Raw genomic sequence first — 16,175 nt, 5'->3', positions numbered from 1 at the left:
CGTGACTAGAGACTAATTCTCCTTTTATACCTCTAAAGTGCTGGGATTAAAGGCGTGTGATCCCAAGTGCTGAGATCACCTTTGCGTGAGCTGTTTCTCTTTGGGACTGGATATTTCATGTAGTTCAGTGTGGCCTTAAATTAACAGAGATCCGTTGGCTTGTCTCTTGAGTCCTGAGATTAAAGGTGTGTGCTACCACCGCCTGGCTCTTTGGCTAACTAAAATGGCTGCTGGCATTAAAGGTGTGTATCACTATTGCCTGGCTCTATGGCTTGTGGCTAGCTTTGCTGTCTGTACCCTCAGACAAGCTTTAATAAATCATAAATAACATATCACCAGAGAGTGTAGTGGTGCACCCCTTTAATCCCAGCGCTTAGAAGGCAGAGGCAGGAGGATCTTTGTTAGTCTGTTCTACACTGCAAGTTCCAGGCCAGCCAGAGCTACATAGTGAGACTGTCTTAAAAATATAAAACTATAAAGCAGTAGTGTAGATAGAAACCATGTACACGTTCTTTAAAGACTCACCTTTAAAACTTTTGCTGGGCACATACCTGTAATCTCAACACTTGAGAATCAGAGACACAAGGAAGGGGGGAGTTCAGGGTTAGCCTGGATTGCATAGCAAGCCCTTGTCTAAAAACATTACTTTTATTTTTTATTATTTTTGGTGCTTTTAGTTGTCAAAGCCACTATTCTTTTTTCCTAAAGGAAAATGTGGATAAATACTTAAAATAGAGTATGAGGGCTGGAGAGATGGCTCGGTAGTTTAGAGCACTTACTGTTCTTGCAGAAATTTGGCTAAATTCTCTAAAAGGAATAACTCACTGAAAAAAGCCCAACCAATGGTTGTGTCTTACTCAGGACAGAGCTTCACATGAAAATCAGGCATGGAGATGCTGGAACAGAGTCTAGAGTATACCCGTGGTTGAAGTTATTCCTCAGTTCTGCATAACCCTAACCCCCTACCCTAAGTCATGTGAATGATCTTTCTGGCCAGATTAACCTACTCCTAAAACTATTGTATGTGGTCAGTGCCATCCAAAACACACACAGAACTTTCAAGAATGACATAATTGCTTCTAGGGAGGTAAAGCCAAGTTCAGTCTCTCTTTAGGGAAAACCAAATCCTTCTATACAGTTCCCTAAAGAACTGCTTAAAACTGAGGTTGTTTTCCATTTCAGAAAGAAATCTTACATTCTGGTAGAAAATTCCTTCGCTCTCACTATTAAACATGAAAGCTGTCAGATGCTTTAGATTACACATTCTGTTCACTGAGAATTTACTACTCTAGAACATTCCTTTAGGTAACTTCTGTATTACCCTTGGTACCTTATAGGGGTTCTATTTCTTCAAGGTGCTTCATTAGCCTGTGTTTTGGCCTCCTAATTGTTTCACAGCAGTAAGCAGTTAAAAATGTGTTGTGTGGAGCTGAATTTTCAGGTTATCATGTAGCTCAGTTCGTAGAGTTCTTACCTAATAATATTCAAGAAGCCCTGAGTTCCATTGCCAGCCATGCATAAGACAGGTGTAGTGGCACCGATCTGTAACCCCAGCAGTTGTGAGATAGACACAAAGGGATCAGGAGTTCAAGGTCATTCACAGCTAAATGGTGAATTCTAAGCAAGCTGAACTATTTTTAAAATAGTTTTAAAATAGTTTTTTAAAAAACAGATGCCAGTATACTGTGTGTGTGTGTGTGTGTGTGTGTGTGTGTGTGTGTGTGTGTGTGTGTGTGTGTGTAGCCAACTAGGACAACATAGTGAGAACTTATCTCAAAAAACAAACAAAAACCTAAGAAACAAGGGTTTTCTGGGGAGAGAGGGAGGGAGAGAGAGAGAGAGAGAGAGAGAGAGAGAGAGAGAGAGAGAGAGAGAGAGAGAGAGAGAGAGAGAGAGAGAGAGAGAGAGCCCTAACAAACTATAAACTATCCAGTAGGTTGATATATTTTCCGTCTTCAACATCATAGGAAAACAGTCAGAATACTTGTCTGAGTTCTAAGCTTTGATTCTCTTGATCTTGGGGAAGTTCTCTAGTTTCTTTGGTGCTCAGTCTTCCTTCCTTCCTTCCTTCCTTCCTTCCTTCCTTCCTTCCTTCCTTCCTTCCTTCCTTCCTTCCTTCCTTCTTGTAATGGATATTTTAACTGCATGTTTATCTGTGTGCTACCTGCATGCTTGATAACTAAGTAGGCCAGAAGAGAGGGTCAGATTCCCTGGTACTGGCGTTAAGGTCATGCATCTCCATGTGGGTACTTGGAATTGAACATGGATCATCTGGAAAAGTAGCAAGTGCTTTTAACCACCAACCCACCTTTCCAACCCCAAGGAGGTTCAGTTCCTTGGCCAGAGCCCGTCTTTAATCCGAGCACTTAGAAGGCAAAACCAGACATGTTGTTTGTTTGTTTAATTCTAGGCTACCCAGTACTACACAATAAGAGCTTGTTTCTAGAATAAAAAACAAACACAAATAAAAGCCTTAAGAAAACTAAAGGCTAACCATCACCTAGTTATGCACTATGACTGTTAGATGGGTGAGCAAACTTTTGGCTACTGGAGCGATGGCTTAGCAGTTAAGAGCACTTGCTGCTCTTCCAGAGGACCTAAATTGGGATCCTAATGCCCAACTTAGACACGTCACAGTCACTTGTAACTCCAGCTCACAGGGTTCCAATTCCCTCTTCTGACTACCTAGGGCATGCACACTTATCTGGCAGACACTTGGATGTTTTTGCATAAATATAAACAAGAGCAATTCTTTTTAAAAGCCATGCCTATGAGAACTACTGAGTTACTAGATAATTAATTAAAATTCAACATTCTGAGACCTTATAGCAAGCATGTTGTCTTAAATCTTGTGTATTTACATGAACATAGATCTTTTGTTCACATGAGAGAGATGAGAGTGGAAGCACCTTACAGACCAAAGCGGAAGGAGGTTATGATGCAGTGTGAGGACAAATTTATGCCTTTTTAAAAAAGGTATTTTATCTTTGAATTTAATTTTTTTCTTTTAGTGTCTAAATGTCTGTATAATGTATTCACAGCCGGAACACTTACAGTGATGAAGATGTGTGTATGACATGCTGCTACTTATACCAGTGCCTACTGTACTAAATACAGTTACTTAAACTGGGCATGGGGTTCTGTACAGGAAATTGGAACATATAAGAAACTTGGGATTTTAGATGTTATGATCTAATTTTGTTTCCAGCTGCTCTTTCACTTTAGTTCCAAGACTTAGAGGGGAAAATGTGTTTTGAATCAGGAAACCAGGATTTTTGTTCCAACCATCATCCTTGGGGACAGAAGAATTCTTTATAACACAAAAAGTCTATAGAAGAGACTAGAATTTGGGGGGGGGTTATGTTTAGTTTTTTTTTTTTTTTTTTTTTTTGCTTTCTTCCCTCTTAGAGCTGGTTGAATGTGTTATGTAATATGCATGCATCTGTATTTTAACTTAGTAGTCCCTAAGTTGAGAAATAAGTTTAAAAATCTGTATTTCAATTGATTCTTAGACACAGGCTAGATGTTTTCAAACAGTTCTGTTAGCTATTATTTTTTCTGAAGGATCCTTTATTTTTACTTCCTTTCTAAAATGAACTGTATTTATTTTTGTTAACTAATCTGGGATTTTTGGTATTAATTGCATGTTTTGTTAGTTCTTACAAGCAGTTTAGCCCTTTTCCTAATAGACAAGTAGAGGCTCATTATTTTCTTTCCTGTTGTAATTACCGAGTCAGTTGATTCTCTGTGTCTGACATGGTAACTGTTGTGCTGTAGGAGGTAAAGAAAATACTTCGTTCTTCCGCTTCTTTGAGGAAAAGCATTAGGGTTTTTATTTGCTTTATGTTTACTGAGAAATCCTTGCTTTGGTTCGAGTTCACTGTGGCATTTCTAAATAATAATAATAAAAAGATTGTAGACCTACATCCTCTGGGTTTTGAGCAGGAGGGATTTTGTGGTAATTTACTTATGTGTCTTTGGAGGGATTTTTTTAAATTAAGTGTAATTTGTTAACTTAAAAAGAAAATGAAGAAACAATCTCTCGATGTAACAAAAATTGAGAATTTTTACTTTTTAACCGTACAAGAGTTCAAATAATTACTACTTCTTTACATTAATCTATGATAGTTTCTACTTCTGCTAGTACTCCCCACACAGTATCACTTCTTCCTGAAGTTTCAGCTGGTCCAGGCTGAAATTAGTTATGATGTCCATGGTCACCTGGGTTATCATTTCTGCCTTGTCACCATTTTGTTTGTTTATACCTTGTGTTAGAGTAAGTTATGGGATTTTTTTTAAATGCCTTCTTTGTTGTGCTAATTCCCATTCAATGAAATTCCCCCTTCTGTAAGTGTACAAATTCAACCATTTTAGTATTTTCAGGTTCTATGTAATCATCATCATAATAATTTTAGAAAATTTCATTACTTATAAAGGAAACCCTGTCGGGCTGGAGAAATGGCTCAGAGGTTAAGAGCGCTGGTTGCTCTTCCAGAGGTCCTGAGTTCAAGTCCCCAGTGCTCACATGGTGGCTACTGCCAGAACACTCTATACATAATAAACTAAATTTAAAAAAAAAAGGAAACCCTGTCTGTCATCAGTTCTTTTTTGAGACAGGGTCTAGCCCATGCAAGTCTCAAACTTGCTGTATATGGGAGAATCTCTTTGAACTCCTTAACTTCCTGCGTCCACCCTCCACACCAAGTGCTGGGATTGCATAGCTTTGCACCACCATACCCAGCTATTGGTTTCCTCTTTTGGACTCATGAATGATGCTGCTATGGACGGTCTTGAGCATTGTGAACCTGTGTTCAGTTCTCTTGGGCAGATGCCTAGAAGTAGAAATGTTGATTAAACCTAACTGGAGCTTTCCAAATAGCTGCATTGTTGTCTATCAGCTGTATGTGAGGATACCAATCTTTCTGTCTCCTCATCAATATTTGTTATTTTCCTGTCTTTTGATTGCTGCCACTGTAATGAGAAAAAGGTAAATGTTTTAAGTGTGGTTTTGATTTGCATTTCCTTCGTGGCTCTTTTTAAATTTTAACATGGAAGCTAGAAAAAGTGTCTGATCTTGCTTATCTCTCAACACAGCATATTTTCATTCATAATACGTAATTGCATTTATACTCCCATTTTGAAACATTTCAGGAGAACTAACTGGACTTTAGGCCTGTGTCACAGGGATGCCTAGCTAATACCACTAGTATTTGACTCTTGGGCTTCCTTGTTTTTGTGTCACAGTTGCTTTTTGTACTCTTTTCCCCGATCTCTCACTGTTGTACCTTCTTCACTAAATACCTTGACGTGGATGGTTAAATGAATGGTTGGAGATTTGTTTGTGTTCATTATGCATTGTCAACTTTGCACCTGTGTACAGGTGAGTGTTCTCTTCTGTTAATGCTAACAACCTACTCAAAGATAGAAAAAACAGTAGAGGCTTCTCAGCACTCAGAAGCTTGAATACTTCCAAATTATAGTGTACCCATCTGTTAATTGCCCATTGTCTGAATTTTAATCATGTGCTTTTGGATTCTTAGTGTTGGCATGCATTTGTTACTTTTTATCAGGAGTTCTGTGAATCATTAATGTATGGTATATAAGAGAGCTCATCACAATACATCATAAAACGTACTTAAAATACTTAAAAATGGACTAGAGAATACAAGTGACTTTTAAGGTATTAGAGGTGATATCGGAGCCTGTGTGTCTATCAAATTTCAAAGGAACTATAGTCAACTTTATCAGCATGTAAATAAATACTGGCTAGTATAGATATATGCTTATAGTGTATGATGCCATCAGAAAAGTTTAACAATGTGTAAAAATTCTATTTTATCAGTTTTAATATGACCTGTGAATAAAACAATTTTAGCAAGTCTTTATGTAACTACCTAAGGCCTTTCTCCAGCTTACTTTAAAATATTAATCCAGTTGGAAATGGAACACGATAGAGTATTTTGAATAGTTGCTGAAATTTCCTAAAATATAGATTGTACTGAGGTAATTTAATTTTTAATTATCCACATACAGCAGATACAGAATTGATAATTCATTTGCTCTTGTGATCTGAGAAAAGAACACTTAATTTCCTGAATTGTATGCCTTAGATCTTAGGATGGTAACTTTGAAAATCAAAAATATCATTTTGGGCCGGGCGTTAGTGGCGCACGCCTTTAATCCCAGCACTCGGGAGGCAGAGGCAGGCAGATCTCTGTGAGTTTGAGGCCAGCCTGGTCTACAAGAGCTAGTTCCAGGACAGCCTCCAAAGCCACAGAGAAACCCTGTCTCGAAAAACCAAAAAAAAAAAATATCATTTTGAGCACTGAACTTGGTACTCATACCTTAGTGGGATTAGAAATATATATAAGTGTGCCTCCCTCAAAAAGGAAGGAAAGAGTAAATAAGGCAGAGGTGATGAACCCCTTTAATCCTAGCATTCAGGGAGGCAGAGGCAGCTTCTGTCTTCACTGTTAATGTCACTTATTTCATCATTCCTAGGAAAATATCCTATCATTGAAAGTGGCATACATAGAGGTATTATTATTATTATTATTATTATTATTATTATTATTATTATTATTATTGGCATGCACACATGTGGCAAGAGGAAATTTTGGCAACTTGAAGGAGTTGGGTCTTGGCAGCAAATGCTTTATCTGCTGAGCCATTTTGCTGGTCCTTACTTGTTTTTTTGCATGATATTATTTCTAAGTTTAAAGAACAAACCCATTTAAGCTTTTTATTCCCACTTGCCATTTTAATATTTTGTAAGATTTGCATCATTTTTAAGTAAGCTCTAAGCCTATGAGATGAAGCCATTGTCACTAACACCTTAAGTACAATTCTGATCTAATACTCATACTTATTTCTAGATACATTATTTTGAGCAGTATATGTTTAGATTTGTAATTAGCATGGCTATATGAAGTCATAGATATATACGTATATAGTTTCTTGCCATTCTTGCACTTAATAATAATGAGAATTAAAGTACTCTTCTGTTACTTCTTGACCCTCAAGAATGTTGTCCTGACCATCATGGTTTTCCTCCCCCTCTTCTTCCTCCTCGTCATCTTGGTATCTCCTGAAAACTTGGGTCTTCAGTTGTATTGTTTCCCCATTAGTGCTCCTTTGTTCACCATAATAAATACTGTGTATATGAGGGAAGCAGAAGAAGATGTATGAACTTATGGGTTCTTTCAGCTTATTTTGGTCCACTCGAAGGTATGTTAAATGGCGATGGTGTAGTAGGTCAGTAGAGGGACACATCATTGTCACATTGATGTCTGAAAAACACAAATTAAAAATTCATCATGCATATGATAGTCATAATTCCATGTTGGTTTTTGTTTTATGTGATATGATTTTATCGTAATACTTACAAGTGGAGTTGGGTTTAATTATTTTATATTAATTAAAATGAAGTGAAACTCAAGTTTCTTATCACTAAAATAAATATGAATTAATTGGTTTTATTATATAAGCAATATATAGTTGCTTCTTAGTAGAAGCAAAGGCAAAAACAAACAAAAAAACATAGCCCTACTACCCAGGGCCATATTCTTCAGATGTGCACTAATACTACTTGCTAATATTCAAGGTAGTAAAGTTGAGTAGAAAAAAAAACTATAAGATTAGTGACACACTCTTTCCCCAGGCCACTCTCTGTCATCAGCTTAGCTGACTTCAAAGCAACCCTTTCAGCACTATGTAAACCATAGATGATTAATATCTCTTTGTTTTGTTTTATTTTGTATTTTCAAGACAGGGTTTCACTGTGTAGCTCTGGCTATCCTGGAAATCTCCTTGTATACTAGGCTGGCCTTGAACTTACAGTGATCCACCTGCCTCTGCCTCCCTAGTGCTGGGATTAAAGGTGTGCACCACCACTGTCTGGCTAATAACTCATTCTTTATGAATAGAATCAAAATATAATTGATCAGGAATGTTGGTGCATGTACCTTTAATCTCAGCACTCAGGAGGCAGAGGCAGGTGAATATATCCGAGTTTGTGGACAAGCCTACTCTATATAGGAAGTTCCAGGGCATCCAGAGCTACATAGAGAAACCCTGCCTCAACATTACAAGCCCCCCCCCAAATAAAACAAGTCAAAAAAGAATCTTTTGTTCTTTAAAAAGTGCAAAATTTTGCATACTTTCTATTTCATTATTTTGTAGGTATAGATGTTCCAAATTCCTTGGAATGTAGAATGCTTGCTTCAATTTATTGTGTCCAACGTTGAGTTCTATAAGGTTGGAAAGATTAAATATACCATATGGAATGTTTTTCAGTTTGTTGTGTGACATTCTTAGAGCATGAAGTTTTGGAAGTTTGTCAAAATAATTGTCTGGTATAGATGAAATTGAATTATTTTCTAAAGATAGATACATAAGTGAAGAAGGCAATCCAGGGGGCATTGATTCTAATTGATTATTACATAGATTGAGCTGCATTAACTTTTCCATTTTGGAAAGGCTCTTTTCATTTAACATTGAATCAGAAAGATGATTATAGCAAAGATCAAGCATAGTCAAGTTTACCAGTCCGTCCATGGCATTTGTTTGGAGTGTGGAAATTTCATTATAACCAAGAAGGAGTCTTTCCAGAGATTTAGGAAGAGGAAATGGAAATTCTTCTAAGTTGTTGTGCTCCAGATGAAGTTGCTGTAGATTTGAAAGTTTAGCAAAGACACCATATTCAATCTTTTGAGATTTAATTTTGTTATGGCTGAGGTTTATTTCTTTTAGACGAGTTGCATTGATGAATGACTTTTCAGTCACAGCCTCAATATCATTGAACTGAAGGTAGAGTTGCTGAATATGCATTGGAATATTTGGGATAGTCTTGAGTTTACGATTGTCACAATACATTGATGTTGGAAAGTTAGTTGGACAGAAGCATTCCTTAGCACAGCCTAACACATTCTGATAAAAGGACACTCCATATTCAATATTTTGATGAAATTGGAATTCTGGCTCATAATCTTCATTTGGCTCTTGGTCATACTCTTCATCCCATTGGTAAGCTTCGTATTGGCAATATACTCTAACTCCAAAACAGAAGAAAAGGATGTATGTTGTACTTAAAAAGCTCATGGTTTTTTTTTGTCCTATTGCAAAGAGAAAAGTGATTAATACTTAGAATAATTCTCATATAAATTGACACATATAAGGTTTGCTATACTGGTGCATATATATAACAGAATATTCAGGATGTATGAGCAAAGCTCAAATTAAAATTTAATGTTTAAATACCTCTGAAGTAAATTTTAGAATCACATGTTGCATTGAACAGTAGTCAAAAATGTGCTGCTCTGGACTTTTTACTAATTAGTCACTATGTTTTATTTGTTTACTTTTGTTTTTATAGACAGGATTCCTTTTGTAGCCCTTACTGGCAAGAATTTCCTATGAAAACTAAACCGGCCTTGAATTACAGGCAATCCTTCTGCCTCTGCCTCCCAAGTGTTGAGATTGTATGTTGAGATTGCAGTCAGTATCTTGTAAGATACTCTCAGTTGTCTTGTTTTCTAGACTGTAGATTTGTAATAACTGTGACGTTACCCAACCACACCCTAGTATTCCTATCACTGTAAATGCTGCACATTCTTACCCAGTGTTCTATTAGTGATGGTTGCTACCTCTTTGAACAGTTAAAGAAGTTGATCTGTTAACAATTTTTATTAAACCAAAATCGTGCTCCCTACTACTCCTGTTACTGAAATCTTTTCCTTGTCCTTTAAAAGAACATTCTTTTTTATGTGGTAACTTACTTAGAAAGTTTCAATTTCCATTAAATTAAATATTTTCATGTTTTTCCTGACTCCTATTTTTTCACTAAGTATTCCCCTCTCTCCCTCTCCCCGTCCTCTCTCCCTTTTTTTTTTCCTTGTCTCCCTCTGTCTCCCTTCTTCCTTCCCTTTGTCCCTCCTCCCCTCTTCCTCTCTCCTTCCCTTCCTTCCTTCCTCCTTCCTGAGACAGTGTCTTATAGAACCCAGGTTGGCCTCGTTTGCTATTTAAGTGAGGCTGGCCTTAAACTCATGATTCTCTTGTCTCTCCTTCCCAGGTCCTGAGACTACAAGGAGCATTACCATATCTGGCTTTGAGTAGTGTTTTTGAGTTAAGATCTAGATGTACAGCTATTAAAATGACACTATAGAGCATTTTAGATGTTATATTGAGTTGGATTGTAAGGGGATGACTTCCCAGATAAGGAACAGTTATTTCTGATGAAACGTGAAGAAGAAAGGAGTATTTTCTAAACAAAGAGTCTGAAAACTTGAATTTCATTTCTGTCATTTAACAATTCTGCCTCTTGCTTTATTAATAAAATAAAAATTGTAATTGCTGGTTATGTGCACATGCCTATAATTCCTCCTGCTCAGTGGGCAGATCATTTGAGTTGGAGACCAATCTAATAATACAGTAAGACACCTCCTCAAAAAGAATAAAGTGAAATTTGTAATTGTAGTTAAATTATACATGGCTTCGTGTGTGTGTGTGTGTGTGTGTGTGTGTGTGTGCGCGCGTGCGCGTGCGTGCGTGCATGTAAAACCAAGAAGACAACATCAGGTGCCATTCATCTGGTATCTACCTTTTAATTTTTTAAGATAAGAGTCTTTTACTATGTAGGCTGTTTGGCTGGCCAGTGAGTGACAGGGACTTCCCATCTCTGCTTTCCAAATGTTAGGAGTACAAGTGTGGTCACCACACTTGGTTTTGTTTGTTTTTAACATGGGTTCTATGGAACCAATTCAGAGCTCGGATCTTCCTGCTTGCAATGTACGTAAGGATTTTGCTGACAGGGCTATCTCCTCAGCCCCATGTCTTTCCTGCTTATCTTGCGTCTTGTCTTAGTCTTGCTGCTTATGTTACCTAGAAGATAAACTCTAACTTTATTGTTTTGAGACAGAGTCTCACTGGGATGGTCTCCAACTCCTACAATTCAAATAGTCTTTACTGCCTCAATCTCCTGAGTCATGTAAAAGTTCTTGGCAAATTGAAAACTGCTGTCCAGTTGAAATGAGCATTATTTAGGAAAAATGTTAAAGAAAAAAATGTATCCTTTTTCCCCTGAGACCTTTTTTCTCCACCTTTCTCAAAAGGGATTTTATAAATGAATGAGTGAATAAATGCCATAACATCACTGTGTTTCTATGAAATCATTTACATTTATTCCTCTAGAATGATACCTCCTGTTTTTCAATATTAGTATTACTGAGAAAATAGTTATGTTAATCATTTTTCTGACAGAGCTCCATTTGCTCCTTTTTCTCCCTTGATTTGTCTCAGTTCTTCCTGTGAACTCATGTCCTGAGACTTCCAAAATACCAGTGGTCATAGTCTGAATTTTGAACATCCTATATTCTGACCATATCTTCAAGAAGTACCTTCAACTATAAATAATTCCTGGGTTTCAGAGGAGTCTAATGTATGTTGATGGTACTGAATTTTACTGCCTCCACCTTGCTTCCTTATAGTCTAAGGTCCCTCTACTGGGATGCTATAGTTCATTGTTCTCATAACTCCTTTGCACAGTCCCTGGTAAATGGCAATTTCCTCCCTCCTCTCATTCTGACTCACATAGCTGAATATGAAGAAGGATAAACAAACCAGGCTGACTGGGCTCATTCTTAGTTCTTGGCTACAACCTCAAGTATGGCATGGCTGCATTTCCTTAGTCCACCACCATTCCTTCTTGCCAAGACTACTGGGTTTTTTGTTTTGTTTCTCTTCTTAAGGCTGTAAAACATCATTTCCCATCATTCTTTTTGGATAATGACCTTGTTTTCTTCTTATATATTTAAATTAGAAACAATCTTGCTTCACATGTCAGTCCCAGCTCCCTCTCCCTCCCCTCCTCGCCTGCTCTCCCCCATCTGCTCCCCCAGCCACCCACCCAATCCACACTCTGTTCCCCAGGGAGGGTAAGGCCCTCCATGCTGGATCTCTAGAGTCTGTCATTCGTTCCTGGGGGGGGGGGCCTAGGCCCTCTCCCTTGTGTCCACATTGAGAGAGCTTCCCTCATTGTGGGATGGGTGCCCAAAGTCCGTTTGTTTGCCAGGGATATATACTGATCTACTACCCAAAGCCCCCTAGATTGCCTACACCTCAGGGTTACATTTTTTAAAAAGTTATTTCTAGCTATGAAACAATGTGCTTGTTAGGGAACACAAAAATAAAGAGAGAATGAAGATATAAACCCCTCTAAGAGAACAAATAGTTTAGAAGAGGAGACCAACACTACAAAATTAACCATAACAAAATGGGCATAATTAGTGCTGCAGGATCAGGTCTTGACCCTCCTGGGAGAAACAGGGAGGCCTTTTTTTTTTTTTTCTTTTTAACACTTTTATTATATATTTAAATTAGAAACAAGCTTGCTTCCCATGTCAGTTCCAATTCCCTCTCTCTCCCCTCCATGCCCACTTCCCTCCCACCAGCTCCCCCCCACATCCCCACTCCATTCCCCAGGGAGGGTAAGGCCCTCCATGGGGGATCTCTAAAATCTGTCATTTCATTCCAGGGAGGGCCCAGGCCCTCAGGGAGGTCTTTTTTTTTTTTTTTTTGATGATTTACATTATTTTTTTTTATTTTAATTTTAAATAGCTTGTTTTACATGTCAATCCCAGTTCCCTCTCCCTCCCCTCCTCCCGCACTCCCCTTCCACCCTCCCTCCCACCCTATTGCCAAATCCTTCCACATAGGGGATGTCTAGAGTCTATCATTTTACTCTTGGTAGGGTCAAGGCACTCCCCCTAAGAGTCCAGGCTGAGAGAGCATCTCTCTTTGTGCTATAGGCACATGAAGACAGATTGTATACCAGGGATAGACACTGATCCACAGCCAAGAGGCAGAGCTGGCCTATAGCACCAAACCAGGCCATAAAAGGCTCTTAAGTTCTCTCACACTTGCTCATGAAGCATCCAGTCCATCTCAGTTTTATCCTGATGACCATTAGCAGTCATCAACTAACAGCCTTTTAGAATTAGTATTTAGCAGCATTTTAGAATTAGAATCTGTTGCTCGGTGTTGTGAGAAATTGGAAGAAAAGGTTATCCTGATAATACTCTGATCAGATACTTCATGGCGGTTGGTTTAGGAACAAAATCCCACAACAAACAATGGCTTCTGAAGATAAAAAGAATCTTCATGTTATTTCCTGCTCTTTGTAAACACTTCAGAAGGCTTTCCCTGTATAGCAACTTTTAATCTGAAATACTGTCATTTACTAGTCTTCCTTTTGTCTCCTGTGATACTTTTCCCCAAGAGTGATTTTACTTCATCTTACCCAGAGAGTCTCTTCTTAGACATTTGCTAAGTATATTTTGTTACTTTTGTCTCCATATCCTACAATTTATGCCTTATTCCCTATATAATAACTCAAAGACCATCACAGTAACTCACTGTCAATCGTCTCATTTCCCAATCTCTAATTTTTAGCAGAGCCTAAGTGCACTGCTCTGGCTCTTAGTAGTCAAAGATCTGTGAAATGATCTACTTAATATATTTTATTAAGACTATATCTTGTTAATATTGCTTCTCTTTGTTAACGTTGATTTCTTGAGGCATTTCACCATGGTAGTTTCTTTAGATGAAAAACAGAGAACTTGGCTATTATCTTTCGTATTTATTTCTCTATAACAATATGGGATATTTCTCACTTATATTACATTGTCTATTAGAAAAATGGCAGGTGAAGAAAGAAATTTAAAGCAGAGCACCAATGTAAATTTTAAGAAATTATCCATTAATATGAATTTTCTATACAAGACAATAAGAGTGTCTTTATCATAATTTGAAGAAAAGCACTACTGTTTTTTAACCAGTGTAGACCCTAATTTAAATGAATAAAATTGAAGTATAATTTACTTAGTTCTGGAAACTTAAAGATAAAAGCAGCATAGCATTTTACTATTTTAAAGATGTAGTTGTTTGATATGCCATACAAACCAGTAAATAAAAATTATTTATATATGTGTTTTTGTCTAAGACAACTTTAATTTTAATTCTATAAAATCTTTGCTATTTGTTATTTTAGCCACAATAAACTTAAATCTTAATTAACTTAAAAGTATCTATTAATAATAGGATAAAATGTTCATATATTTTCTTTGAGAATGATACAATGAAAACAAAAACATTCTAGATCAGTATTTGCCCAGTAGAGAAATTTTGAACAAATGCACACCTTCTCTACAACTGTACTCAACATCACTACTTGGATTTATGTCTCAAATGCATTAGCAGGTTTTTTTGTCATTTAAAATTAAGAACAGAAAGCCAGACCCAAGAAACTAAAGAGAAGTTGATTCCTTTAACCCAAGAATCTTCCTCTTTGACCAGAATTAATTTTAAAAAATCAAAACAAATGTTGTTTGTTGAAGAACTTTACATGAGAAATTTAAACTCATCTTACTGATCCTTTTACCTCAACATTTTGCCTAATCAAAAATTTAATGTAACTTTTTTACCAGATTTTGCTTCCCCAGATTGTGCTTTTATGATAGCTGCAGTCTATTTTACTATTAGACAAATACAATATACTTTTATAACAATAGGAATACATTCTTTAAGAGTTGAAAGTTATTTTATTATCATACCTGTTAAAATTGCTTTAGTTTCAGGGATTGATGAATTGGCAAATCCTTTAACTGAATCAGAAATGCCTAAATTCTCTAACGGAGTTTCTTTAAAAATCCACAGTAACTCTGAGTCCAGACAGGGCTGTCCTGTGAATTACTGTAGCAATTTAAGCAAATACAATCTGCTTGGAAAACACTTGGGTTGAATTAAAATTTTGTAGTTCTTTTCATTATACAAAATTTTGTGGATTCTAATTAAGATGTTTGTGCTCTTGGTCAGATTTATGTGGCTAGCTTCTTTCTTTGCTCCTTAATTTTGGTTTGAGGTGTGGCAAGAATTTCCTCTAATATGAAAGGCAAACAAGACTAAATGAAACATCATGTACTGATTACTGTTTTTATTTTCATTTTTATGCCAAAGAATTCTTCAGATTAAAGTCCACACTGACCTGGAGCCCAGTGTCTCAGCAATTTAAGGTGGAATTCAGGATCGTATCCGGTCCCTGGGTTGATAGAGGCATGCATTCACATCAGTGCTTCCCTTTTTTGAAGCTAGGAATCAGAATTGGAAACACACAGCTTTTCACATCTAGTTTACTTTGAAAATGCAGTAGATTGTATCGATTTCAAAGATTAAAGGCACAACTTTTCCATTTATGAATTCCCTTGTCTGTGATAGTTGGTATGCTGCACTACCAAGCCATATCTCCAATTTGCCTTCTTCCCAAGTACACAAAGTAGTTTTATAATACATGTGTCTTTCGATGGAATAGAATGAAAAGCTTTTACTGCCTAATAACTTCTATTATTTTGTTTTGTGGATTTAGAAACTTTCCTGTGGTTGAGGGACCCTCCTTAAGAGTTCCAGCCAGCAAGCTTGCTTGCTGCAGGAGAAATTTTTGTGCTAATGTTTTCATAGTTAAACAGAGTTAGCTATGTCTCCTGGCATTGGATGTTGATTTTTTGGAAGGAGATTCTTTCAAGCTTAAGAAGTTCATTTTTGTTTCTTCAAAATAGTGTTTTCTATTAGACTTTATAAGAAACTTACAGGATTTATTTTTATATTTCAGATTTGAGAAAAGTATACAGTATCAAGGATGCTTTGGCAATATTGTAAACATCTAGCCTATTATTTGAGACATTGGTATGTGAAACGTGGCAGACCACAGTTGGGCCAAGATTCCTATTTGTTACCAGTCTTTTCCATATGTTTTCTATTACTGTCTCTTTTTCTTAAACCTCGGCCTTTCACACTCAAGAAAAGAGAAAATTTGTATGTTTTTTCTCAAACATTGAGTTCCCTTCATGGTTCTCTCAACCAATTAATTTAAAACCAACCATTTAATTTTTAGATGTAACTCTTATTAGTTGTATGATTTTTGTCTTAAAGTAATGATTCTGAGCCAGACAGTGGTGGCACATGCCTTTAATCCCAGCACTTGGGAGGCAGAGGCAGGCGAATCTGTGGGAGTTCAGCCTGGTCTACAAAAGCTAATTCCAGGACAGCCTCCAAAACTACACAGAGAAACTCTGTCTCCTAAAACAAAACAAAACAAAACAAAGTAACTATGTTGTTCCTGTTTCTAG

General features: G+C 36.9%; 2 protein-coding genes across 2 annotated transcripts in view; one reads left to right on the top strand and one right to left on the bottom strand.

The window, feature by feature from the left end:
• LOC106020806 (centromere protein P) overlaps positions 1-16,175 on the top strand; it is a 193,318-nt gene that overhangs the window by 52,356 nt on the left and 124,787 nt on the right.
• On the bottom strand, positions 4,049-14,779 carry Omd (osteomodulin). Its single transcript, XM_005066247.4, has 3 exons — positions 14,607-14,779; positions 8,160-9,113; positions 4,049-7,289 (listed from the first exon to the last, which is right to left on the bottom strand). The coding sequence occupies exons 2-3, from the start codon at positions 9,097-9,099 to the stop codon at positions 6,973-6,975; spliced, it is 1,257 nt and encodes a 418-aa protein (XP_005066304.2). The 5' UTR covers positions 9,100-9,113; positions 14,607-14,779; the 3' UTR covers positions 4,049-6,972.

This window comes from Mesocricetus auratus, unplaced genomic scaffold (genome assembly GCF_017639785.1).
Source record: "Mesocricetus auratus isolate SY011 unplaced genomic scaffold, BCM_Maur_2.0 Super-Scaffold_100013, whole genome shotgun sequence".
In the NCBI taxonomy this organism is placed as follows: domain Eukaryota; kingdom Metazoa; phylum Chordata; class Mammalia; order Rodentia; family Cricetidae; genus Mesocricetus; species Mesocricetus auratus.
The sequence above is the reverse complement of the archived record's forward strand: the minus strand, read 5'-3'. Positions and strand labels throughout refer to the sequence as shown.

Bases quoted from the DNA above. Each gene is read 5' to 3' on its own strand.
- Omd (XM_005066247.4), bottom strand. From the start codon at position 9,099: ATGAGCTTTTTAAGTACAACATACATCCTTTTCTTCTGTTTTGGAGTT. The intron at 7,290-8,159 runs GTATGCAAAATT...TGTGTTTTTCAG, and splicing joins ACAAAATAATGAAATAGAAA to ACATCAATGTGACAATGATG.